Genomic DNA, 27,324 nt, shown 5'->3' on the forward strand with positions numbered 1-27,324 from the left:
GTTGTTTCCCCCTCTTCTCTCTTCTCCTCACTTTTCCCCTCCCTCTCCTTTTTCTTCTCTTTCCTTCACCTTGTCCCTTCATTTTTCCTTTCCGTTTTTCTTTTCCCTTTTCCTTACCCTTTTTCCTCTCCCTTTTCCTCTCCTTTTTTTTCTTTCCCCTTTTTCCTCTTCCTTTTAATTTTCTTTCTTGCTTTCCTTTCTCCTTTGCTTTTTTCCTCTCCCCTTTACTTTCAGGTTTTATTTTAATTTTTTAAGTTATTTGTATTTCTCTACTTTTTATTTCTTTTATTTCTTTTTCCTTTTCTCTCTCGTTTCCTTTTCCTTTTTCTCTTTCTCTCTCTTTTTTTTTCTTTCCCCTCTCTCATATAATTTTTCGGCCTGTATTTTCTTCCTCTTTTTATCTATTCATACCACTCTCTCCTTCCTTCCTTCCTTCTTCTTTTTCCTTCTTTTTCCTTCTTTTTCTTTCTTTTTCCTCCTTTTTCCTTCTTTTTCCTTTTTTTTCCTTCTTTTCCCTTCTTTTCCCTTCTTTTTTTTCCCCTTCTTTTTCCTTCTTTTTTCTTTCTTTTTCTTTCTTTTTCCTTATTTTTTTCTCCCTTTTTCCTTTCTTTCTCTCAGTGTTACTATCTCTGTGCCCTGGGAACGACTCCAGGGAGTGGAAGTGCTCGAGTCCCTGCCGGGCCGGGCCTGCCTCAGCGCCTCCCAGGGATGCGGGTTGTGCGGACCGACCCGACTCTTCCCGCACGCCTCTGGACCCGCGGGGGTGCTCTCTGTACCCGCTGCACGGTGGAACCGCGTGTTCGTCACGCCGGGCCGCCCACTGACCGCTGTTGAACACTCGAGCCCCTCAGACACTTGTCCCAAGCATCCCCGGCTGCTCGCGGCTCTTCCCGTCGTCTAAGGCTAGAAGGGAAAAAAATCCTATGTGGCCCCTAAAGAGCGTTCCACGGAAAGAGGAGTTACGCAAAATCACCCTAAACAGTTTTTATCCTGTGCTGTCTGTGCCCAAAGTGTTTGTACCTCTGGGGAACACGATTTCCTCGAGCGTAGAAAAAGGGGATGGTGTGAATTTTTAAAAGATATTTCTTAGCTGAAGCATGTTGATCCTCTACCTGCGACGATGTTTCCTTCTATTTTTAAATAATCCCTTGTTGCTCGGAATTCGTTTAGGTTAATTTACAAAGGTGCAAAAAAAAGGCACTTGGGGAAAGGGCGCGTAGGGCAAGATCTTGTCTTGCCTTTGGCACAACCACACGAAGGGCACCTCCCGGAAGCTCGAGTTAAGTCTCCGAGTTTGATTTTTTTATTATTATTATTATTATTTTGTCCTTGGGTCACTCCTCAATTATTGTAAAAGTAAAACAAAACAAAAACAGTCCTTTTCCTGCCTGTTTGAGTGGAGCCAGCGAACTCTCGGCCGAGGCAGCCCCGCACGACCGGCCCCGCAGCCCCGGGCGCGCCGAGGCTCGGCTCAGGCAGCGGGCGTGGGGAGCGGGGAGCCTGCCTCTGAGAGCGACCGATTTGCATTTGAATTAGGGAGAGGGGAGAAATACTAAACCGGGTTTGGAAGCCGTGAGGCAGGCGCGGGGCGGCCCCTCTACGTGTCCAGCACCCAGGGGAGCCGCTTTTCCCCCCTTCTGCAGAGGAGACGGTGCGGGGACAGGGGCTCCCCCCGCCACCTCGGTCCCTCTGCCTCCCACCTTGGAGCGTCCCGAGGGAGTTCTACCAGGGCAGCGGCGGCAGCTTCGGCCACGGGGCCGCGCTGGCGGCGGGGGGAAGCGGGGCCTGAGCCCGCATTGGGATCCTGCGGGGGCTGCGGTACCAGCCCCGAGTTCGGTCCGTAAGCAGCGGCACCGCCCGTTCCACTCGCTCCTCTCCTCCTTCCCGGCCCGGGCGGGAGTTCACCGCTCGGCGCCTCTGGGTTTGTTCTCCAGGGGAAGCAAAACAAAACGATCTCTCCCGCATAAACCCTTCTCTTCCTTTCCTACTGTGAGGAACGGATGGCATCTTGAAAAAAACGGGTGTTTCTTTGGGGGTCGCCTCGTGCAACTTCTTTTCTTTAAAAATAGTATCGCAGGTTGGATGGCACCCACAGAGCTGCCCGTGCATGAGGAACGGATTCAAAAGCAGCCGTCAGCGTTACTTCCTCTCTGTCTTTAATAACTGTCAGTCAGAAATACTCGAAAATATCAATATTTAGTTCATTTTCCGTACTCAGTTTCTGTTTTCCCTAAGCTGTAGCCAGGAAAAGTTACTCGGAGGGCAGCCGGGGGCTGTGCTGTGCCGCTCAGCAACGGAGCAGCGGGTGGGGGGCACCGTGAACATCCAGGCAGCAGTGGGAGTGAAACCCACCCCAGCAACAAACTTCACTAACGGGGTGAGCAAACCGCAGCCTGAAAACGCCGCAGCCAACCTAGTCGAGCAGATGGGATTTGGATTACTGGGCGGACCCACTGCTCACCAACACCCGGCTGCGTTTCACCAGTTTCACTGAGTCTCATCTTAAACGCTTCACCGCTGCAGATAAAGCAACTACCCAGCCAAATAATGGAGGGAGCAGCCGCCGGGCGAGCGTGGGGAGTGCAGGCGGAGAGGAGGAGCGAGCGGCCGGCCCGCGGCCGGGGCAGCGGGGAGCAAGGGCGAGCAGCAGCCCGGGGGAGGCAAAGCCACGAGAGGAGGGCAGCTCCCCTCCAAAGCCCGCTGGACCTCGGGGAGGCAGCACCTGGAGACTCCGGGGGGCGGCAGGGCAGCCGGGGCGGTGGGGTTCCGGTCAGCGAGGGGCGGGGGCCGGCGGCAGGGAGGGGTTGAGGTGCGATGGGGACCTCGGTCACTGCGGACGGAAGCGAAGAGGAGGTATGAATGAAGTCAGAGGTGCACAGAAGAAGCATTGTAAGAAAAAACTGTGGTTATTTGTTTGCTCGTTCGAGGTGTAGGAAGTACGAGTACTGGCGCAGCTGTCCATCCGAAATTCACCTTGGCCGGAATGGTCCCAGCATACCTGAACGGAGAAAAAAACCAAAACCAAAAAACCCCAAACAAATCATGCTGACACCTAAAATTAAAAGGTCCAAAGTGCTTTGGCATTGCAGAGTCAGAGGTTCCTCAAGGTGATGAGACAGGACCCGCACTGCAGGTCAGTGCACCGCGCCGCCCGCGGGGTCCAGCTGTGCGCGGGGTGCTGCCTCCGAGGGAGCGCTGGCTCTGCCCTACACTGAGCTTTTCCAGCCCTCCAGCAGTGGGGACAGGGACCCCAACCCTGCCCAGCTTTTGTCCCGATAAGTCGTCGTGACTGGGAGAGGGAGCTGTCTGAACTAAACCAACTAGTCCCTTTATTTAGCAAATAAAATATTTTTGCCATATGTTCCTCATCGCAAGCAAGCAATCGGTTACTTTCCTAAAGTAATGTATAGGCATTTAGACATCTTTTTGTTGTAGCAGTACTGTAAAGCCACTGAATCATTTGTCGCCTGCCCTACGTGGTGGAAAGGAACCAAGCCAGGAAAGCCTAATGTTCTTCTGGGTGCTAATTCCAACTCTTAATCAAGATCTGATTACCAAAAAGGAAGACAGAGCATAAAAACGCTATAAAGATTTAAATTTTTTCTATCTTGCCCATAATTCACTCCACAAATGTGTCCATTATGGCATTCACTCTAGCAGGAAAATTGTGATGTTGTTGCAAGATTCCCTACAGCAGAGCTGCTGCCAATGATGATGAATAATCTCGGTCCATATGCTAGCTCTATACATCTCTATTGCACCAGCCTGCTCTCATTCTCTTTCTGCTTCCTCAAAAACACAGAATATCTGAAGAACAGTAAAAGCTAATTAAAAATAGTTAATAGGTTAATCAGACTTGGTCTTATATTTATCTAATACAGAGTGCTGATTCTTTAGTGATGTAGCTTGAGGCATTACCACGAGCCAAGAAAATGAATCAGACATTTAATGGAGATGTGGAAACGGAAATTTCTTGTAAGACTACAAAATCGCAGGCCAGTAATACACTAAAATATAATAAAGTTATCATTAAAATTCCACGCATGAAATGCCATCCTCTGTGTCCTCTCACTAGGCAATAAACTGAGACAAAGCTGGCCAGAAAAATTTTCAGGAGCCAGGCCTTTGGGTACATCTCACCTGCTTTTTAGCATTCTTGTCCCAGAGTGTCTGCCTGCAGATCTCTGGTGACAGCTAAAGTCAGAGGCGTCACTTCGCGGGCGACCCCACTGAAGACTCCCTGGTTTGCTCTTCAGAGTGCCAAGGGCCATGAAACGCTGCCAGCTCTAGCTAGGGGTGTACTGGAGACGTCCTCCTAGGACTGGTACCGCTCTGCATTACTTACATGTTCTGACCGCGCAGGAATTTTTTCTGCGGGTAACAGCTTTCCAGCCGGTGGCGGATGTTATGAGCTTTGCCTTCCCCGAGGGCTTCCAGTCACTTCTGAGGACACGCTCCCGTCATTTTGCCGCGCTAACGCTGAGGTCCCCATATCCTATCCGAATTTCTCATTCCATTTACACTGAAGTGCATCCAGAGTAACTGGGAATGGAGGTTGAGACTGAGTGGAAACAGGACCTGGTCATTGCCTTTTCAAAACAGCTGCAAAGAGGAGAGTGTTGCAGTCTGCTGCTTGCAGTCACCTCTGTTCCCATTTCAATATTTCTTTTGCTTTCTCAAGTGAAATGTTCAAGCATTTTCCGTATCCTCGGTAAGGCAAAATATTTTTCTCCTTTCTGGAGCATTGAAAATATTTGCTGCCGAAACAGAGTAGTTATTTTTACTTTTGGTTTGTGATCGTTGGTTCAGCCTGACCCCTGCTGGAGGAAAGCCAGGAGGACAGGATTACAAGAGCTTAGTGTCTCTCCGGGATCCACAGGTTCACCAGAGGCCATCCTTGGTGCGGTCCTGCTCCGAGTTCCCCTCCCACCCCCAGGCCCGTGCCCTGCTTAGGCTCTGCCCTCACTGCTTGCTTCCCTCTCGACAGGGCAAGCCTTACCTGAAGTTTGTCCAGCTTACATCTCCAAAGACTGTCACCACCTCTCCTGTTACAATGAAATGTGGAAACATCATAAAACTATTTAAAGTGGACACAGGGGTCTGCTGCAGGTGCACCCATCACTCTGCTGACATCCTAGCTCCAAAGCCCTGCTAGCAATAGCCCTGTGACATTTCTGATTACCGAGTCTCCTTTTATCCTAGCTAATTAGTGAACAACAGATTTCTCAGGATTGCCATGTTTGTCTATTCCTGTGTGGTGCTACTGAGAACTGCAGTCACAGAACCACAGCATCTCAGAATCACAGAATCAACCAGGTTGGAAAAGACCTCTGAGATCATCAAGTCCAACCCATGGCCCAACCACCCTGTCAACTAGACCATGGCACTAAGTGCCTCATCCAGTCTCTTCTTAAATACCTCTGGGGATGGTCAGCACAGATGTGCAGCGTGATGCGACATGACATTCAGACACGCATTTCCCTCTAACCATGTACTTGTTAAGGACTGAAGTCCTTGTGGAAGGGATGTCCCTTCTTTCTACTGGAAATGGGAGCAGCAGCGATGGGAACTGCTGCTGTCTCTGCACACCTCGGCCTGCAGAGTGATTGATTTTGGGTGGCCTGCTCCATTCCGATGAGGGCTTGGGGAACCCCGTGAGGTCTGTGTGCATGTGGCTGATCAGACACAATCAAGGAAACTATAATAGGAACCTGCTATTAACAGTTATGCCAAAGTGTATGTGTCAGCCAGGTGTGTAACAGCAGGGACAAGAAGCACTGGTGCTTCATCTCCCACTTTCATCTTTGCCTAAGGGCTGTGAAGGTGCCACGCTTCCAGGGTTACCTTCATTTTCTCTTTCGTTGTGCATTGTTGCACAGAAATTTCCCACCGTGCAATATATGTGCATGTGAGGTGGGCATAAAGATAGCAATTTAGATCCAACAGAAGTTCACCCATCATCCCCCAGCCCCAGCTGGCCAGTTGAGCCTCCCAAGCATGCACAGGGCAATGAGTGTCCCTACGACTGCAGTTGTTGGGAATGGGTCCAGGCCCTACCCTGGCATCCATGTGAGCACTTTCTTGATGTGGATAACCATGTATGCTGTATGGCTAAAAATAATGTCTGGATTTACTTTGGTTCCACATTGATAGCAAAAATATACAGAAATTTAACTGGCATAGCTGGATTTTTTATATAATTTCTTTCACTCTGCATTTCACAAATATATGTACAGTAGGCCCTCGCCACTATGGATCTTTAAGCAGCCCCCCCATGGAAATCAGCAGAGAGAGCTTAGAAATTGTTAGCACAGGGTGGTCCAGTGTCAGGGAACTGGAAATCGTTAAATTGATGATCTAAATGGGGGTGGGAGGGAGAAAGTGGTGGCAGTGGCTATCGTTACATGCATATTTTTATGATTTTTAGAAAATCGTATTTCAGCATTTTCCATCACATCGAAGGCTGACGGGGGCGCATTGATTAGCAGATTTAGACTAATTGACGGAGAAATCACCGAGAGCAGTGTACTTTGTAGCACGTCTTAGTTTGCTTGCTCCGTTTCAGTGTAACCGAAACAAGTCGAGGGACATCGGCGTTGTCAGGAGCACGAAGAGCTCCGGGAGCAGGGCTGGGACGCGGTGCGGCTCGGAGAGCCCCCGGCGATCCCGGGGCTTGTTTTCGGGGCCGAATCCCGGAGCTGATTCCCGGTGTCGGTTCCCGGGGCTGCCACGCTCGCTCCGGCAGCTCCACCTAGCGAGGAGCGTTCCCGGGTCGGCGGCTGGAAAACACAGCGCTGTGTCCGCAGGGTAAGGCAGGTCCTCCGTGTCTTCCCTAGCAGAGGCAAGGACCATCTCAAGCACCCGGGTCTGCCGAGAAGGGCATGAGGAGCAATGTGCAAGCTTGATACTTTCAGCCTCCCTCTTACAGCCTGCCGAAAAACACACCTGGACTTGTCTACGGGGTTTTTGTATCAATAATGGACTTTATCTGAACTATCACCTCCAACCTCTTTGCTTAACAAGTGGATGGTTAGTCTCAGTGCACAGATAAATACTGAAGGGGGCTCACTATGTGTTGCCGGGGCCAGGCCCCTGCCCCAGCAGAGCAGCTGGGCAGACCCTGTGCTCTCGTTCCCACCACCACAAAACCCTAACAACTCACGACCTGCAGAGGCTAGCTGTTTCCTCGGTAACTTTATTAGAATATAGTAAAGGAAGGTACAAATCTATGTGTGTAATCATGAAGGATATGATGCTTCTGCCTGCCCTGTGCCAGCGGAGGCTGCTGTACTGTAATGGAAGGGGCAAGAGCATCTCCCTGGATGGGGCCAGGGGTGGAGCCTTCACCATTGCTTTCATTGTGAACCATCCCTTTCTTTGGGACCTCCTGGAGCAGAGCAGCCTGGCAGTACACTGAGCAGCAGGAAGGAGTTACTTCCCTCTGTCCGACCTATGTGTGGCACCATCCAGCCCTGCAAACTCCACATCAGCTTACTGGCCTCAACAACCACATAGGGTTTTGTTACAGGGATTGCAAGCACTGTGCCATAGACTGTGGCACCTCCAAAGGCCTCAGGAAATGTGGTGGCTTCTGCCAGGCTCTACCCCATTCTTTGGGGGAGAGGATGAAGTGCCTCACATGCTGGCCCTGTGCAGGGAAGCATAGGGAAGCACAGGGAAGCACCTGCTCTCCAGAGGTGTGAGAGAGAAAGTAGAGAAAATGCTGAAGAGCCTGGGAGCTGCTGAGGAAGCAGGAAGACTGATGGTCAGATTTTTCTGTAATAAGCTGAATCCATAGGAGAAGAGGACTGCTCAGGGTTTTCGGTATTTTCCCTGTGTTTTCCTCTCTCTAGCAAAGGATAGGAGATGTAGACCACTAAAAATCCTGCATCCAGAAGGGGCAATTTCCTACTGTGAGAGTTGGAATCCCACTTCTCACCTCAGTTTGCAGTGGCATTGCCAAGAACTCCTGGGATAAAGCATACTGCCATTTCTTACCCCACAGTGGAAACCGTAATTTTCCTACAGGTTTCTCCTCTACCAGCTCCTGCTCTGTTCACATTCATGTTTTCCTTTTCATCTCTCATAACCAGTGAAGTCAAGTCATGTTCTGCAGCTTGCATGAACCTCTTCTGGCAGTAGAGACAGGGCAGTAGGGAATGCTTGGCTGTAGTAAGATACCCAGGTATCTTACAGTACTATCTTACCTATTTCTTCCAGTACTATCTTTGGTTAGCTGTCACGAGGGCATGAAGGATGTTGTTCAGAACACACCGTGTTGGTACAGCAGCTGGCTGAAAGTGAGTCTTCTTTTATTGCAAACAAGGAATTTCTTTAGTTTGCAATTACAAAGAGTGGATCAAAGAGTGAGTGAGCCTGAAAATACAGTTCTGCTCTTCTTTCTCTTGTTTCGGCTTTGCACTGCAGGCTTCAGGTAAGCAGGCACCTGTCTGGCACAACAGTAGAAGCAGTAGAAAGCCACTTGCTGTTGTTGCTTTCCATTCCCATTTTGGCTCCTGCTCTTCTGGCAGTAGCTGTCTCAGGACCAGCCAGTTTGGTCAGAGCCCCAGAGAGTGCTAAAAATGCTAAGAAGCGGGACTGGTACCTCTTTTGGGCAACCAGAACCCAATCCTTCTGGTGTCACAGATCCCTCCTTCACTGTGATCGAGGTGGCCAGCCAGCTGAGGGGTTTGGGGGATGGGGAACAGCCCAATTGACCCCAGATGCCTTGTCCCTTTTAACACACAGAGCAAGTGTCTAGAAGAGGCTGTCCAGGATCAAGTGCTTTCCCAATAAATCTGGCACCTTCAGGCAAGAAAAAGAGGCATAAGAAGAATTTGCTGACAGCTGTCCCCGCATATGCTGGTTACTTAGGGAGGAGAAGAGTGAGATCAGGAACAGGAGTGCTGTGGCATACATCCAGAAGTCACTAGTCAAGATTTGCTGAGAGGCTTTCGACCACAAGCCTGGAATCTTAAAAAGGAGAAGAGGCCGTGAGTCTCTGTCTTTTGAAGTTCACATTTTCTTAGGTCTTTAGGTAAGGGGAAGACACTTCTCTCAACATATATCCCCCTAGTAAAGAGCTCAGGAGCTTGTGTGACAGAGTTCCGGTACACAGGGTTTGCAGAGAGATGTCAAAGATGCCAAAGGTATAACCAGTAATTTCTAGTGAGTGTATCTTTATGACTATACCCCTGGAAGATAACTCAGAGAATTCACCCAAGTGAATATGCAGGAACACCTTTTTAAAGTACAGGATGTACTTCAATCTGAAGACTACCACAACAAAATGGCAGCAAACCAAGACTTTACAGGGCAACCTTTCCAGATCATGACTGTAATACTTGGCTTAATTGCATCCTGTCGGCTGATCACCACTTATAAAATACACTGCAAGTGTGCCATAATGCTCCTCCTGTCCCTTGAGATAAGATAGTAAGATGGTATTGCTGGCAAAACAGTGATATTTCATAAACTGCTAAAAATCAATGGTGATGTGCCTGTTCATACCTTAGATGAACTTTTCTTATGAATTCAAATGTAACAGGGTGTGTAATACTAGAGTTCAATTAAATGAAATGAAATACAACTTCTTGAAAGTGATATAAAAAGACGGTGGGGGGAGCAAATTCAGTGACAGAAAGCAGAGAAAAGTGCAAGCTGTGCTCTGTGCACCACAAATCAAGTAAACAGTAAACACTTCACATGGAAACATTACTCTGACCCGAGAATGGGAAATGTTGCTGAAACTGCCAAACGGTTTTGTCTCAGCATAAGAAGATGGCAAAATACCCACTGATGGGACTGGGGCTTGCCCTCATATCTGGCATGTTGGGGAACACGTCTGTTGCCACAGAATGAAATGTGGATTGCTCATAGTGCGGTAGGAAAGCCCATTCCCTGAGAGCCTGGCTGTCAGAGAGCCTTGCGGTCTGCTCAGTTACATAAATCAGAATGACCTGAGACTGAAGAGGGAAGTAACATTTGGGCACAAGCACAGTTCCCTTGACATCATACGGAAGGGATTATCTCTTAGAGCTGGCTGTAAATTGCAGGAACTTGCAGTGTTAAGGCTGGTGCCAGCCATATATGTATTAACAGAAATGGTCTTCAGCTCCAGTGAAACTGCTGGGAAGTGCACTTGGCACAATGGGTTTGTTTGTGCAAGTTTCTCCTGTCAAGAAGGTTTTGCCAGAGAGAGTGATGGGAGCTGTGTAGGAGGCAACTGGTCTCCTCTTCCTCTCTCCTGCCCCGTCTGCTGCAGCCTGTGGCTCAGGGCTCCCAATCTTGTCCTGAGAGGGACCAGATGTCTCAGCACGCCCTGAGTCTCCACCAGGCTGGTCCCACTCGGAAGGTGCTGGTGAGCTACTTGCAGCAGCCCCAGCTGTGGGGTCACCTGAAGGAATTACTGTGTAACTAGTGAGGCCTTTTTAAAAGCATCTTATAAAACTTTATGAAGACTGGTTTGCTCTTCAGTCCTGCCCAAACCACACGCAGGGTCAGCTAGTTTCTTCAGATACTTTAGACTGAATCTGCAGGGGAACAGCCAATTCTGTCAGTGCTACATTTCGTGGGACTTGTCTAGAATGGAGCCAGCTCCTCTTTTCTCTCTGGCAGTCACTTGTGTTTTGACAGAGTGGTGCCGTTAGTCCCTTTAAACAATCCAGTGATTACCTCTTCAGCTGGAGTTGCAAATGTATGGTCTCTACCCCTGGCATCAGCCAGTCTGTTTCCTCATCAGTCTTGTCTCCGCCTTTTTCTGCGCCCACAGCTCCTGCCAGCACTGAAGAGTTGCAAGCTAATAAATTATGGTATTCCAAACAGAGGTTTGTATGAAAAGAAAGGATCTGCCTGGATAATATAATATACAGTGCATGTAAAATCGCATAGGAAAGGTGTGCTGCAGATTCATGGCAAGTTCAGGCAGCCTCAACAAGTTCAAGAATTAATTTCACATGTAATATGAAAATGGCAGCAGCTTGCCAAGCACCCATTGCATATGAACCCTTTTCTTTTTTTTTTTTTGGAAAAAGCAAGGGCATCCCTGGGATTGTGGTAGAAAGGAAGGATCAAGAATATCTCAGTAGCTGTGCAATACTCAGTCATTTGGACCAAACAGAAGGTGACAGCAGCCTGGGGCAAAGGTTTCTGCTGCCAGAGCTTTCACAGCGGTCACTAGATTATGTTCCTCAAACTTTATGCATAACTTGGAAATAATGAGGTCAGTTTGTTTTGGTTTTTGCTGGCATACAAGTGGCCTGTTTTATAAAGTTCAAATGTGCAACCAATAAGCAAATAATTGACCACAAATACCACAGACTATGATGTTTTTATGCCAGACTAGCAAATGTAAACAGATCATGACATATTATCTAAACATAAAAGAACAACTCAGTGTTGTCAATGGATTTAAATTACTAAAATGTAGATATGTATGCTCAGTTCAAGATGTCTTGCCAAAGCATCACTGCCTTCTGACCTGTGTTAAACCCAGCAAGAGAGTATTAGAGTTCATGTTGTATTCATTTAAAGGGGGAAAAGAAGCCTCTTTATTTACTCATACAAGCCTATATTTCAGTGCAGCTTTCCTTTTTTTTCAGCATGTGAGTCTAGTGCTTAGAGCTGGAGGAGGATTTATCTCAGAGTGCACAGGTTGTGTAATTATGAGCTTCTGACCTGGAATTTCAGCTTCAAGCATATCCCAAGCACCTGGGCTCCCATGCCCTGCTCCCATGCGCCATCTCAAGGCAGCACCAGTCAGTGTTTTGCAGCTCTGTTTCGTCAGGGGAGCACAGGGTATTAATAGCTAGTCTTGTGCTTTGAAGAACAAACACACAGCCTGATCTGAGGCTGTTGTATGGCTGTTCCCTCTGCTTCTTTCTGGCTTGGGGTTATCCTCTTTATAATGATCTAAGGATGCAAAAAGATTACAAATTTATTAAATGCAGCACATTACAATATTGTTAATAATTAATATTTTCTAAGGGGATACTGAACTGTTGTTGACATGGCTTGACACTGCTGTCTATGCTGATATTGATATTTTCCATTTCTCTCATTTCTGTGCATTAGTAGGAATCCATTAAAAAAAACCAACCCCAAACCTGCAAACCACTCCTGTTTCCAAGATTGCCAGCAATAGGGATCCTCAGTGTTACAGCTGCAGATGTGCCATTCTTTCCAACACATTTTGAGCTGGATATTTTCTGTTCTTCAGCACTGGAGCGGACAGGGAACCAGTTCCTTCCATTTCCTTCTGCTGCAGCAGCTACGAAGCAGCTCTGCTCTGCTTCTCTCCCATGCAAGAGCCTTTCTGTTGGTCAGCAGAGACAGCAGCCGCCCCATGCCGGCTGCCTTTCTGTCTGGAGGCTGTATGCAGCTTGTGTAAGGGCTTATATAACTGTTTTAATGTCATGGCTCTAGTTTTGCGTCTGCCTGCAGAGAACTCCTCCTTCTGTACGTAGGTTGAGGCACAGAACAGAGAAGCAGCTCCTGGCTCAGCAGGCAGCAGGCAAGGCAGATCTGCCTGCTGTGGATAACTGGAGTGCAGGGCAGGGGGGAGCATGGCCGGGGCAGGTGATGTGTCTTAACTTTGAGCAGCTGGGGGAAGTGCAAGGATGTGCTTGTCAGGGGCTTTCCTGCGCAGATAATGTTGTGTAGGTAGCTGAGGTTTGGGTGGTTTACTGGCAGCTATGAGCCGCTAAATTCATGTGGGAATACAAGGAGAAAAGCAAAGGCAAGACAGAGCAGCAAAAACCTCTGAGGTCTCACACATCAAGATACTGAAATCCATCCAAGAGAGGTGATAATATTTGCATATCAGAAAAGTCAGTGGCCAACATGCTGATACCTTTGTCCACAGAGAACGTGGAGGTTTCTGCCACATGTTGTGAAACCATGCACGGTCACAACGTTTGGAGAGGTGATATTACATTCCAGACAGTGTAGTTACTTGCCCCAAAGGAACCTGAGTAACAGGGTGTTGACTTGGAAAATTCCCATCCGACCAGTCTAACCAGCTGCAACTCAAGAGATGTACTGGGCTCCCATGACTGCAAGGTGCTGCAGCTTAGAAGCGCAACAACCACACTCCCACAATCTCCTTTATCCCTAAGCCCCCTGCCCCACAGCTCTTCTGGGAGCCCCCTGCCTCTTTCTTCTGAGCTGGAGAGGCTTGAAAAACTTTGCTGTGATACAGCTACTTTTACTGTCCCTCCTCACATTTCTGAGCGCTCCGTGGGTGACAGCAGCAGGATCACCCAGACAGGAGAGAGAAGGAGTGAAGCTAGGGATGGATTCTCACCTGATCCTGCTGGGGCCTGGTCCTTGTTTTTTATTCTCTTTCTCTCAGTAGCCCTGCCCAGAAGATTGCTCACTCCCTCACCCCACTGTCACCAGTTGTTCATTTCTTGCTGCCTTTATTATTCCCGAAATGCAGTGACTCATCTTCTTGCACTTGCCTTGCCTCTGCTCATTAATATGTTTCGAGTACTTCACCTTTCCTTGTTTGCCATTATTGTTACTTTCTTCCATCACACCATTTGCTAAACAATTATTTTTTCCTCTGAGCTTTTCTAGATTAATCCTTTTTCCCTTCACTGTTTAGGTTAAGAGCGGAGAAAAGATATAGGAGAAATGGAGGCTCTTACTCTTCTCCTGGATGGGATGTAAAGATATACTTAATGATCTTTATGCAGGTACTGAAGCATTGTCTCTGCCCTGTCAACCACAGAAAGGTCTTTTCTGTGGCAAAAGCATAGCATCTGATCATTCTCAGCCCTGTATTTTTCAGGCCAGGTTTACCAGGAAGGGCTATAACAAGGCACATACTTCTTCATCTAGACTCAGCTGCTCCATGGTGGATGTAGCTCCATTGAGGTCCACCCTAACCCAGACTACTGATCCATGTGTGCGACCTGCATGCCAGGGGAAACAGCCTGGATGTCTGCTCCACATGCTGCAGCCACCACGGGTGGTAAAGCTGCAGAGACCAGACAAACCACTTCTTATTTTCTCTGCAGGGAGAAAATAAATGTTTATTCTTTCCCATGTTTATAGCTCCTCCCATTTTCAGGGCCAACAGGGTAAATACACATCTTGCACTTGAAGTAAGGGAAACTGGTTTCTTCTGAGAGCTTTGCCGGAGAAACACTTGCAAGAAAAAACTCAATAGCAGAAACTGGAATACTGAAACCAGAATACTGGAAGAGGATAGAGTGGAAAGGACACCTCATTATCCACTGGGGTCCACTGTGCTCATCCCATATGGTTTAGGTTTCTTAGCTACTGGAGAACTGTTTCCCACCCTCTCATATTCAGAGGAAGAAGAGCTGAGTTTGTCCAACAAAATTTCCCCCCATATTATTTCACTTACGGAGAAATACATTAAATCTATACTTGTCAAGAGTGAAGAGCTGGAGAGTCCAGGCCATGTGGCCATATAATTGAGCGGCAGTGGGCTGCCACTGTCACCTTCGTCCATAAGGGTCCCAGTGTCAAAAAGTGCCTCTGTGGTTTGTCTGGCCTGGCGTTGGGTCTCTGCTTTGCCTTGTGCTAGAGCAGCCTTTCACTTAAGCACACTAGCTTTTTGCACATGCTTGGGGATGCTGCAGGCATGCTACCTCCTGGCACTGTCAGCAGCACACAGGCAAAACCTTTCACATAAGTGGCTGTTCTTCCCAAATACCAGGGGGTCCACACTTTTTGGCAGCAAGATTGGAGTCAGTTTACCAATGCCATAACCCGTGTCCATTCACAGCATCTCACTCTAACTTCCTGAACCATGGCATTTACACTAAAAACATGCCAAGCATACCTTTGAAGGGACATAATAATAATGTTGTTTATGTAATGAAATAAAACCAATCAAGCTCGATGAAACCAGTCACCATATGGATAATGCAGATGACAGCAGGAGCAGCTAGACACTGCCTTGGAAGAGGTGCTGGCCCTGTGTTTGCAGGCACAGTAAGCCAGTGTGCAGACACTGAAGTGACATCTAGACTCAGCGTCTTCATGGGAATACTCCGGGGCAGACAGCTGTTGCCATGGCCAGCCAGAGAGTAGGCACAGGCACTGTAAAAGGGCAGCTGCAGGAATTCAGCCTGCCTAACTGGCCTCGCAGGGCATTTCTCTTGACTCTGAGCTCGTAGGCAGGTGTGTTTCTTTGCTGTAAGGGCTGGTGGCACCATACCTGGCAAGGGCACTTGGCATGGTGGGGCAGGGACGAGCCAAGTACCGCACCTGCCTTTAAAAATGGGCACAGAGCAGGTGGGCATGAGCATCCCGGAAGGAAGCAAAGCACTCCACAGACGCCCAGCGATGCCCGCGTGGGCTGCAGCATGGGCATCCAGGGGCGCTGACAAGGAGCTGACACAAGGGCTCCGTGGAGATTCCTGCCGCGGTCTCCCAGGGGATTCCACCGACGTGCCCGATCGCAGCCACACAGCGCGACCGCGGCCATCCCGGCAATCAGGACGGAACAACCTGAAGCTCCACGCCCGCGTTGCGGGGGTTTGCATGTGTCCACCGCCGCGGCCACCCTGCCCTCGGCGCACGGGACGCCCCGCCGGGCACCGGGCCTGGAGCACGGCGGGCCCGGCCGGTCACCGCCCGCCCCGGGGCGGTGCCAGCGGCGGGGGCGGAGCGCCGGGCGCACCTGGGCCACAGCGCCCCGCCCGCTCCGCTCCGCCCCAGCCTCCGCCGCCGCGGGGACGCGGAGCTTCTCCCCTCCCGGGCAGCCGCCTCCGGCCGCGCCTCCGAAGCCGCGGCGGCGTCCGCAGCCGGAGCGCCGGTTCCCCGGCGGCGGGGACAGCGCCGGGCTCCGAGCGGGAGGAGAAGGACAAGGAGCAGAAGGAGGAGGAAGAGGCGGCGAGCGGGCTCCGCGGCGCGGCCTCAGCGCCCTCCCCGTCCCGACCGCGGCCCCGCCTGCGCCCGCTCCCCGCCGGGTGGGCGCTGCGCTCCCGCGGCGCGATGTCGGCGCGGCGGCGGCGGAGGGCGGCTGCCCAGGAGCAAGAGGAGGAGGAGGAGGAGGAAGAGGAGGAGGCGGGTAGCGACAAGGTGAGGACGCGCGGGGGAGGGCGGCACTGGCGGCTTTCGGGGCAGCGAGGCGGCGCTGCCTCCCCTCCGGGGGCCTGGACCGCGCTGCACCCCCGGCCCCGGCACAAGGGACCCTGCCCGGTGCCGGCCCGGCTACAGCGCTGCCGCGCTCCGGGCGGCGGGACTGGGGAAGGGGCGGCGTGCCACGGGGCCGCGGGATTGGGGCCCATGCGTGTTCTCCCACAGTGCCGTCCTCCCGCTGAAATGGCAGCGTCCGCGCTCTCTCCGGGCCCGCAGCGAAAGCTCAGCGCCGCTGAGCTGCCGGGATGCGTGTCGTAGTTCACCCCTTGGAAAAGGAGCTGATGTGGTGGTGTGACCCCAGCCGGCGGCTGAGCTCACACCCCCACACTGCCTCCCGCCCGGTGGGATGCGGAGGAGAGTCGGGGGAGAAAAGGTAAAACCCCTGGGTTGAGACAAGAACAATTTAATAATTGGGAAAAAATAGTGAAAAGGGAGACAACAAAAAGACATATAAACCCCAAGAAAGTGCAAGTGATGCACGATGCAGTTGCTCACCACCTGCTGACTGATGCCCACCCCAACAGCGAGCAGTGATTGACCCCTCTCAGGCAATTCTCCAAACACTTTATATACTGGGCATGACACTTTATGGTAGAGCCTTTGGCCAGTTCATATCAGCTGTTCTGGCCGTGCTCCCTTCTGGCTTCTTGTGCACCTCCTCACTGGCAGACCATGGGAGACTGAAAAGTCCTTGACGTGGGGTAAGCACTGCTCAGCAACAGCCAACACATCAGTGTGTTATCACCATTATTCTCCTATTGAATCCAAAACACAGCACTGTATCAGCTAGTAGGGAGAAAATTAACTCTATCCCAGATGAAACCAGGACACTGGACCAGGCAAAGAACACACTTCGTCCTGGCTGGGCGCGTACAGTAGCACGGAAATGAGCACAGAATGGTGATCTACTCGAGTTAAAGGCTATGTCAGCATTTCCCCAGCAACTGTTTCTGTTTTATGGCCTTTTAAGTGATAGGCTTTCACCTCTGGCCTGGAAAGGACTTACAGTATGACATTTCTGCTAAGGCAAGAGGTTTTTGAAATACTAAGTCTATGCATCAGGTTCATTACAGTGGCAAAACAGCCACAGTGCTGTTCTTTTGTTTGCTGTGCAGTTAAGGCTTATCTCTACAAAAGCTAAGCACATCACCACATCACAGTTGCTAATTGTCTGAACAAAATGAAAGAGAAGGTCTCAATTTGGTGACTGGAATTAAAGAAAGAAAGAAAGCTTTCTGCTAAATTAAGGTAGCAATATATGGTGTGTTTACTTCAATCAGTAACTGTTTAAACCTGCGTGGATGTCGATGTTGCAGAGTGTGCAGTCTGCCTTAGGCATTGTGGCGAGGAACTGGAAAGTGAAACTCAATAGTTTTTTACTCCGTGCTTTGGTTGCTTTAACTCAAAACCAATGAACTTGAAAATTTGTAGTGCTCTGCTGCACTGAGGACTGTGATCACATAAGGTAGTGTTTACACTATAGGTGTGCTGAGAGTATTTCTCTGTAGATGAGAATTGACTTTTACACATCATTTCTTGTAGCAGTGTGCTCGAAAAGCTCTTTTTCTGTGGAGCTGTTCAGATTTGCTTTATTTTGCGGGCTAAGTTCATTTCTGAGGTGTGCAGTGAGCTGTCTTCAAAGAATTCTCCCTGCTCAAAGCCTCTGCTCTCTAGATCTCAAAACGGTGCCCCTAAAACTTGCTGATATTATTCTTGGTTTACCTGTGCTGATTTTCAGAGAGGAAAATGCTGTTCTTGCCTTTAGGCCTCCTGTGCTTTGACTTTAGCTGCTTGACAGTCTGGTGTTTCATCCAGTTTTGGATGATGTTGAACAGAAAGGACTCTGGTGCTGTGTATGCAGCTAAGATGTTGGATCAGGAGATGAATTTCAGTGTGCATGCATTTGTGTTGATCTCTTGAACAAAAGATATGAAAAGCCATCTCCACTGCATGGAAGACTTTGTGAGGAATTATTTGGGGGACCCTCGGTATTCCCACTGTTGAACAACCCCAGTTGTTCAACCTGTCTGCAATGTGCACAGCACCAGTGCCCCTTGTCATGGTTCAGAGGTGACAGTAAGGATTGATTGTACATATTAAGCTGTCTTTAGTGCCATTGGTAAATGTAGGGATAAACCAGTATTTTGTACTGTCCATCAGTGGGTCACAGTTTTGAATATGAGCCCACAGGTAATGTCTGCTGTAGGTGATTTAATGAGAAGCATCTGGCCATCTGAATTCACAGATGTCACATTACACAGCTTCTTAGATGGTTATCATTCTACTCTATCTCTTGCCTGGCCTTTACAACAAGTGGATACCTTACTATCCTGTGGCTATTTTAAGATGACCTATTTGGTATGGTAATTGCGTATTTGGACTCAAAACTGGTTCTTTGCTTCATAACTACTCAGGATGGCCATGATGCAGTGGGTTTACACTGCTTTGTAGTATGCAGCTCAGAGACATCACCCTCTTCCTCACTTGTAATGAAGGAGAAAACTTGTTTGTCTCTGTTCATATGCTGTCTGCTTTGTGCTGCTGCTTCTCTTGTCAACCCAATACATAAAGGCAACATGCTTTAAAACACCTTGTTGGCCCAAGTAGAGAAGTCCTTTGTGTTTGCTGAAGAACTCCAGAAACACTAAATATTTCTGGAGGGTTTTCTATATTGTACTTTTAGTCCTGTTTTCAGTATGGTATCTGGTACTTTTCATGTTACACTTACTATGTCTGTAGGTGCTCATTTCCTACTAAATTTAGGTGAAACTGTTTAGGTTTTTTTTTTTCCTCATTTGCGTGTCTTTTTTAACACTAACTGAAAACAACTGGTAGTTATTTCTACATCCATATAATTTCAAAGTTAATTTCCTCGGTGTTGTAGGAAGGAATATAATACGTCCCTTGTGAATTTTCTTCTTGAATTTCCCAAGCTCTGTAAGTCTCAGCATCTCCAGGTGCTCACTAGCTTATTGAGCTGATGACATTTTTCAAAATTCCCATGAACATGCCTTTGCCTTGTAGGGCTTTGCAACTTCTCAAGTTTGTTGTTTCTTTGTGTTGTACTGTGGCAGGAGTGATTTTTTTTTTGGTTGTCACTTTCTCACTTCCTGCTGCTTGCCCTGGCTGCTCTTTTCCTAAGAATATCTAGTCAAAGGGCCTTCATAAATAGTTTGCAGCCCTTGTGAGCAACAGGAATGACTTGGCATTCAAATACTTAGTATGTGTAAATCAGTTAAAGTTTTACAGATTGATGTGCATGTGTTCATGCTTCTTTTAACATTTCAGTTGTTTGCATTCTTTACTAGAGAGCAAGTGTCACTTCTTTCAAATGCTTCCAAAAAATTAGTGTGTCTTGGAAGTAATCACAGTTATTCCTCTTTGTACTGTACAGAGCTGTCAGAGTAGGATGGGGAGGGAGAAGTGGAATGTTATTGCTTTGCTTACTGTGGGAACAAGTGCCTGTTTGCCTAGGGTCATTGTTAATTATTTGTAACTTCAACAAGACTGGAATCACTGACCACTGTTTCTGCTGTGGTATTTTGAAAGAGCTGTTTCTGTTCCATGGGACAGCCCTTTCAGGGAATCAATTGCTGGAGAAGTTGTTCAGTCCTGTGAAGCTCAGTGTGAGACTTGGATCTTTGATGTCCAAAATGTTGCAAACCTGCTGGGAGATAAATGAAATTCTTGATGGCAGTATGGGTTATGGTGGATTTGTCTGTCATGGATCACTTAGTCACTTCATTTGACTTATTTCTTTCCCAATACCCAGAAAATGGATCAGTTTAATTTTCACAGAGAAGTGTGACCTCCATGCTGTTTGCTACAATCATAGTAATAATAATAATACGGGCAGACTATTTCCAAACCTCTGTTTCCTTGGAAATGGTGGTGAATTAGGACTAATGCAGAGAGTAAAGGGTCTGTAGGTTTCAGTCTTTGATTGAGTATGTGCAGGTCTCTCACGTCTGTTGCTGCATGTGTCAGGCTTTCACAGTTTGGAAAAAAAGGTTTTATTATTCGGGATCTTCTGATGCTTTGGTATCTTGACTTAAGAGGAAGGTATCAAGTTACATCTAATTAAATACACTCCAATGTGTTCTAACCGAACTATTGACTTCACTGTAAAACTTGTGGGAGAGATTGTAGAAAGGTCAAAAGGAGGAGGAAACTTACTTTAAGAGTTACACAGACTTATAAAATGGCAATAACTAAATTCTTTTGCTTGCTAACATTTTCATATAAGTTGTTGGACAATGTCTTAATTTTCTCAGTTAAGCTTCGTGGAGATGCCACATTCTCCAAGAAAAACGTATTTGTTGTCTGCTTGGGAGTTCCTTATTGTGTCCTGGAAAAAATGCAGTACAAGGGAAACGCAGCAAGTTCCTTTGTGACTAGAATAATCCTGGTGCGTGGTTCCCTTGGCACGTGCTAATTGTAGTGGAGGGCATGTGGTACAAAACAGTAATTGAGAAGCATATGGCCTTTTAGGCGATGAAAGATTGACATGTCTATTTTTTTATGCATGACACATGGCTGTATTTTGTGAGCTGTTGTGAAATAGCCAGCAAGCAGAAATCCACATGGAAGCTTAATTTGTGGCAAGATGTCACATGTTCTGAATTCCTGTGGTGGAGGCTCAGGCTCTTGACTGGTTGATTTCCTCCTTCATGTGGCCAAGCATTTGTGGCCTTGTACAGAAGATTTAGCTTAAGGTTGAAAGTCTTGTCTTTTAAGAGTACAAAAATGAAGACAAATCAAACTCCTACAACTAAATAAGCCTTTGTCTCAGGGTACTTTGGAAATGATGAAAACTGATGAGCATTGTAGTGTGTCAGATAGGCGTGTTTGTTATGTGCCAAGCTCTTTGTAGTGTGTGGATAACTGTCATGTTGCCCTCCTTCCCTGTTCTTGTTAGTCCTGCATCATCTCAGTCTTGTTGGACTCGTATTCTGTGAGCTGATCAGATGGGTTCTCTTGAAGGAACATGTGCCTTCAAACAAAGAGAAGCAAGGCAATGGTATTGTTGCAACATCTGCCCATTACAGACACTTCGGATGTGAATCAAGTAGACAGGGGTGGCACACTTTCTGCAAATAAAAGGCTCTGACACCTGCAGTTTGAGAACTCTAGGAAAAAATAAAAACAGCTTGGATAAAACATTTAATTTGGAGTTGGGGTTGAAACGTGTCTTAGTCACTTAGGGCTGTACAACCTCTGCTGTTTTCAATTAACCTTTGAAAACTTTTTAAATACCTGCTCACAGCATGAAACCCATGGTATTTCCCATGGACCTTCTCAGGTCCTTGATGTTACTGTGTATTCAGCTTGGCCGGATCTCAAACCCGAGGAGCAGGAGAATGAAGGGCTGCTTGGGTTTGTACTGAACTTCAAAACTACTTCTACAAGGTCAAGCTGCAGTAGCAAGACTCTTGAATTTATTTTTGAGTGCTTTGATAATGATTAACTTAGTGTTCCCTTCCATAACGATTGTTATTATTTGTGGCTATAAACTGGACCGTTTATAATCAATCATGTAAAATAATTTAGAAAACACTTAGCAAGAAATTCTTGTCCCCCAGTGATGGGGTTCTCTAAGCGCTTAATGATGCAGAAGACAATGAGCTAGCTTTTAGTGACAAACTTCCTTTTTGGCTTCTGATGTTACAAATGAAATGCCTTATTCAGGAAATTGTTGTGGCAGTGATAGCAGTTAACTGGAAAATAAAGTGTTTAAGGTAATTTTTGAGGTATGTTACAAAGGGAAGTTGAGATAGTTGAGGTGTTTATTCCCACTGGTTACTGTAGCAACGCAGGGCTAAAAATATGCACCAAGTTCTATGCAACTTGCAGGTTGCACCAGCCAAGCTCTCCGTAACAGCAGGATGAGGCATGAGCTACTGAAAAACACATTGGACAAACACAGACTCCTTCTTCATGGTGTTTAGATACTCTGAAAAATGCCATGCACCTGTGAATTCGGATGTTGGAAATAGTGAATATAAAACATTGCTTATAATGAGGTGCATAAGTCATGGTTGTGTGTTAAAAATCAGAGGGATAAAACTAAGTTTGAATTTATTTTTTAAAAATTGTTTAAATACCAGTGGAGTTTGGAAATACTCTCTGCAATACCAAAATAGAACAAAAAAGTTTGAGGGTATTAGTTCTGAGTGCTTAAAAGAGAGAACATCTCTGCCGTCTGCAAGCAGGGATTAATATTAAAGACGCTAAGTCATGGTCTTAGGGCTGGGATTACTGTCCGTCATCTGTGCAGTGAGTAGTGTCTCCCAGAACTGTACAGACAGCTTGGTGCATTCGAGTGCAGGTCACAGGAGTTGGAACATGGCTTTGGGAGAGAGCTATGATCCCCCTAATTGCATCTACAGTTGATTTCCCAAGTTATGGCACAACATTAAGAGAAACAACTTTGAATAAAAGGTGACAGTCACAGTTATTATTTATTTATTTATCTATTTATCTGTTTGTCTGCTTTTTCAGTTTTTTTTTTCTTTCTGAAGTCTGGACCACAGCTTATTTGCTTTTTTTACTTATAGTAATTATAGATAGTGTCTGGCTAATATTCAGCTTTGAGGTTTCTAGGAATAGGGGAGAATTGGTCATGTTTTTTAGAGAAGTGGTGTAAAATTGAGAGTTTCATCTTGAGCACGTGTGGTCCATCAAGTGAATGAGAAAAACCCAGGCCTAACATTGTTAAAAAGGATATTCTTCCTGTTGTTACCAGTGTTTCTTGTGCGTGTGTATAGCGCCAGGTCACTGTCTCGGGTTCTAAAAGGTTAAACCCACTTTTTTTTTAAGTGGAAAGGGTGGTGTTTCCCCTCGTATCAGTGTCCCTGGAGAGCCTGGGGAGGGTCCGAGGTCGGAGCCCGCCTGCAGCACCCTGGTCAGCTCCTCGCCCCCGGCCCCTCCACGGCCGCCTCTGCCCAGCCCCTGGGTGTGGGCCCGGCCTTTGGCTTTGGGCGGCCGGCTTTGAAAAGCCTTATCTTCTCCCCTGTGTTGATTGCAGAGCCCAGTCACTGAGACAGAGGTTGCACCGAGGTGTAGCTTCCTGGAAAAGGCGATGGTCTGTAAACTGAGCAACCGTGCGATCCACGGCTGGGGTTGTTGGCGCCTTAATGCTGCCGTGTCTTATAGAGGATAAGAGAGGGAGGATGTGCCTCTGCTGGCTTCCAAAGTGACAAAAATACTCAGAACAAGGGAAGAAAATAATAATATTGAGGAAAAGTAGGAAGGAAAAAAAAAGCAGAAGTTTCTAATTCATGGAAATAGATTAAGGAAAAAGAACCGAGATGAGGAAGCTGGAAAGAGAGAGAGACAGAGAAATAGCATATAGTGGTGGAGGAGAAAGTTTTCAAGCACGGTTACTTAACAGTCCCCAGAATTGTTAAGAACTGAACCTGAGGCAGCAGGGCAGGCTGGAAGCTGTTTGGGATTGTAAGAAGGTTAGGCAAGTCAGGGAGGTCAGGAGGAAGTTCAGATCTCAAGAGAGCCAGATGCTGAACTAGAGACTGCTCTCTGCATTACTGCTGTGCCAGGGCTGAGTGCAGCTTTCCAACTCCCTGAAGTTGTGGTGTTTGCAACTTTAGAATGAGTGAAGTCACCCTCGGTGTTGGCTTTAGCTGAGGGAAGAACAGTCCTGACAGTCTGCTCTGAGCATTGGTGACAATTTGTACTTTGTCACCAAAATATGTACTGCCTGTTTTGCACTCAAGTTAGACACATGGTTTGTCTAGATGATGTCTTCCTCAGCTGTTGTTAGTGAATACTGAAGAAACAACTGCAGTGCTGCAGTCATACAGGAAATTATTTTGAGTAATACTGGGTCCATGAGACACTTGGTCACTTCACAGGTTGTGTTTGGATAGTTTTTTTCAAGCCCGAGGGTCAAGTCCTAACGTGTATGAGACTGTATCAGTAAGCCTTTCTCACTGTACAAAGGGACTTTTTTCATGCATTACATTTCCTTTTTTTTTTTTTTCTTAATGTGGCACTAAACCACCAGAAGACCCTTCTCCTTATTCCATAAAAGGTTAGTTTGAGATGTAGGTGAGGGAATATGTTAGAGGGTTGGGGATTTCTGTTAAACTTGTTTGTTCTATGTCAGCTGTCGTATTTCTGGAAACGTACAGCCTTGAAAAAGTGGTGCTTAGAATGTGAAGTTTCTTGAGCATAGCAGGTAAAGTCACATCATCTGAGTACAGGCCTTCTTTTAACATTTATTGGCATACATGTGTCTCCTACAACATCTACACTTTCACTAGTACTCCACTGTTGTCTTTTAGAAGGTAATGCAAATATTATCAGTTCCTGAAGTAATGTTTATGACTCCGAATACTGTTTTCTGACACAATAGCTAATAATCTTTAATGTCATGTTTGGTTTTTGGACTTTTTTTTTTTTTGTGCTAGGAAGTGGATTTGGAAGAAAGACTTTGCGAGTTGGATCTTAGAAGTGATTCAGATGTTCCTGATGTTCCTCCACCAACAGACAGCACTCCAGAAATCCTCAAGAGAGCTTTGTCAGGCTTATCTGCCAGGTATAGTAAAACAAAGAGCTCTAAAACTTAATAGCTGGTGGCTAAAATTCTTACAGATTTTGTTGCAGTTTTAATTCTTACAAATTGTACTGCAGTTTTAAATTTCATATGATAGACATGAAAATTCAAGGATAAATATTTACTGGATATGATTGATTTATTTATCCTGCAATAGTCCTTTCACTGTAATATTTTTTGCATGTAGCTGTAGATTGCCCATTACATAAATTTCCAAGTAAACATAGTTTACATAAACATTTGCCATTGCTCAGTCTGAGTATTGCAATAAAATAGGCTAAAGAATAGTCATTGGGTGTGAATTACAGAATAATTATTTCTGGGTGTTATAATAAACTGATTTCCTACACCCAAGGTTAAAAGAGGGGGTTGGTATTTGTGTATAAGTGAAAAGATGTGTACATTCTCAAGGTGAGGTTTGCTAGATTTTTGTAACATTTCCACTTCTAAGTAATTTTCTTTACAGCTAAATACAACATAACTTCTATTTCCATTCTTTTTAAAACAATGTTTATTTTTTTTTCTGCTGTTTCTTTTAAAACCTAGGTTTCTACCTCCAACCTCACAGAAGCTTAATGGCTAGGAAATGTGGGGGGATGTGTATGGATATAGATAGACAGATAATAGACCTGCATATTCATGAAGGCTGTCAGATAGAGTTCCTAGTATAATTTTTTTTTATACAGACCCTTTACAACACTTGATCAATCAAACCCTTTTGGAGATTGCAAGCTGCATTGTTTTTTTCACTAATACAATGAAAGAGCATTTAAGTGATAGATCACATGCCAAAAAACTACCTAGTAAAATGAATGTGTGTATAGTATATACCTTATGCTCAACAAACAAAGCAATATACAGTGTATGTTTCAGATGCAGCTCGGGTCTTGCAAGAGTCAGAAATACCTCCAATCCACACTATGATTAAAAATTTCCCAGTCCTTGTAGAAAAACTGATCTGCAGTAGATATCTTCAATAGCAGTGTGAAATCACAGTTTGTTTGCCTTGCTCCTTTTCTAATCTGTTGTCTGTTTCTGTTGTGATGTCTGTGAGCTATAAACAGATGTAATGTTTCAGGTTTCAAAAAGCATGTTTCTAAACTGCACTAGTTGTGAGCAGAATGTGATGTTCTCTATTGCCATCACACTGCAAGGAGTGTCTAGTTTCAGAGTTCTCTCATCATGTTAAGAGTTGTGGAAGTCTCCAAATCATACTTGTTCCAAAGGGCATGGTGATACCTCAAAGCCTGCAACTAAGAGGGGCACGTGAAACCTTTCCCGTTTCACATGCTTGAAATTCTTTATTGGAGTGTTTGCACAAAGGTGTACAAAGGTGCTTTGAGTGAAAAATTAAATTCTCAGTGCTTTATGAATGTAAGATTCAAAATTCTCTGCTGGTTTAGTAGCTAGCAGATCCATCAGAGCTGTTGTTATCATGTGCAACATGAGTGAGTTGCACTGTAACTCTCAGAAATATGGTTTTTCTTTGTATTTGAACTTAAATAGTATCTGTAACTTTCTAGCAGAGAGGATAAAATAAAATTTTCAAGTGGCTTCCTAGATTCTGGAGCTTGTCTTACTGAAGCTGTCTTTCCAGTGCTGCACTTGCCAACACCCTCAATATACCATGTGGTATTTTAACATAGTTCTTAAAGAAAGCTGAATTCTTCTACAGGACTTTTGCTCACTATGGATATGTCACTAGGAGAAAGCTGCTATTGTGTAGCCCACATCATGGAGGAACAAAAAACCGTGTTTTGATGAAGCCTGTCGTGCCACTGTTCTGATACTTAAGGCAAATCCAATTAGTGGCTGTAGCTGACATTAGCCTGCCACTGAGTAACACCCTTGAAAATCAACTTAATAAAGTTGAAGTTTACATTAGAACTGGACTGTGATGCAAAAGTAACATTATCCCCTGCATCAGGTGTATCTCCTGATGCAGCAACAAAGCACAAGACTGATACAAAGCAAAACATCAGTAAGAATTTCTTTAGGCCATAGTAGGGGGCTTTGTGTTTAGCAGTAACTTGTGATTAGTTGATTCAGTATACATTTAGAAGAGATGGCCTCAACTTGTGCCAGAGAAGGTTTAGGTTGGATATCAGGAAAATTTTCATTAGGGAAAGGGTTTGTCAATCACTGGAATAAGCTGCCCAGGGAAGTGTTGGAATCACCATCCTGGAAGTATTTAAAAAATGTGTAGATGTGGCACTTAGGGACATGGTTTAGTGGTGGGCCTGGCAGTGCTGGGTTAATGGTTGGACTCGATGATCTCAGAAGTTTATCTAACCTAAACAATTCTACGATTCTGTGGTAACAGAAATTTTTATTCGGTTTTCCTTAGGTAGCCACAAATGTCTGCAAAGGTCTACGATGGCAAAAGAGTACAGCTAGTGTGACCCATCATCCCCCATTGTCACATATTCTCCTGTCCTGGTGCCAGTGCTCACAAGAGCACAGGACTGCTTTCAATAGATAACCCTCTGCCCAGCAAAAGAGCTACTTTGCCTCTATGGAAAATTGGTTATCACCTGTCAGGGTTTTTTGTGTGTCTGTTACTCCTCAAAGAATCATATATGTTTTACCTGGCAGCCCTTTTTCATACACAAGCCTTTACATGGCCAGGC

General features: G+C 46.3%; 1 protein-coding gene across 1 annotated transcript in view; it reads left to right on the forward strand.

Annotated features, from left to right (window-relative positions):
* The first annotated feature begins 15,972 nt into the window (after positions 1-15,972).
* The window catches only part of CDS1 (CDP-diacylglycerol synthase 1), a 32,509-nt gene continuing 21,157 nt past the window's right edge, over positions 15,973-27,324 (forward strand). The window contains exons 1-2 of the mRNA XM_027692752.1: positions 15,973-16,059; positions 24,549-24,676. Coding sequence (XP_027548553.1) covers positions 15,973-16,059; positions 24,549-24,676 — 215 coding nt within the window. The remainder of the gene's footprint in view (positions 16,060-24,548; positions 24,677-27,324) is intronic.

Source organism: Neopelma chrysocephalum, unplaced genomic scaffold (genome assembly GCF_003984885.1).
Source record: "Neopelma chrysocephalum unplaced genomic scaffold, ASM398488v2 Primary Assembly neopelma1_88, whole genome shotgun sequence".
NCBI classification, from domain to species: Eukaryota; Metazoa; Chordata; class Aves; order Passeriformes; family Pipridae; genus Neopelma; species Neopelma chrysocephalum.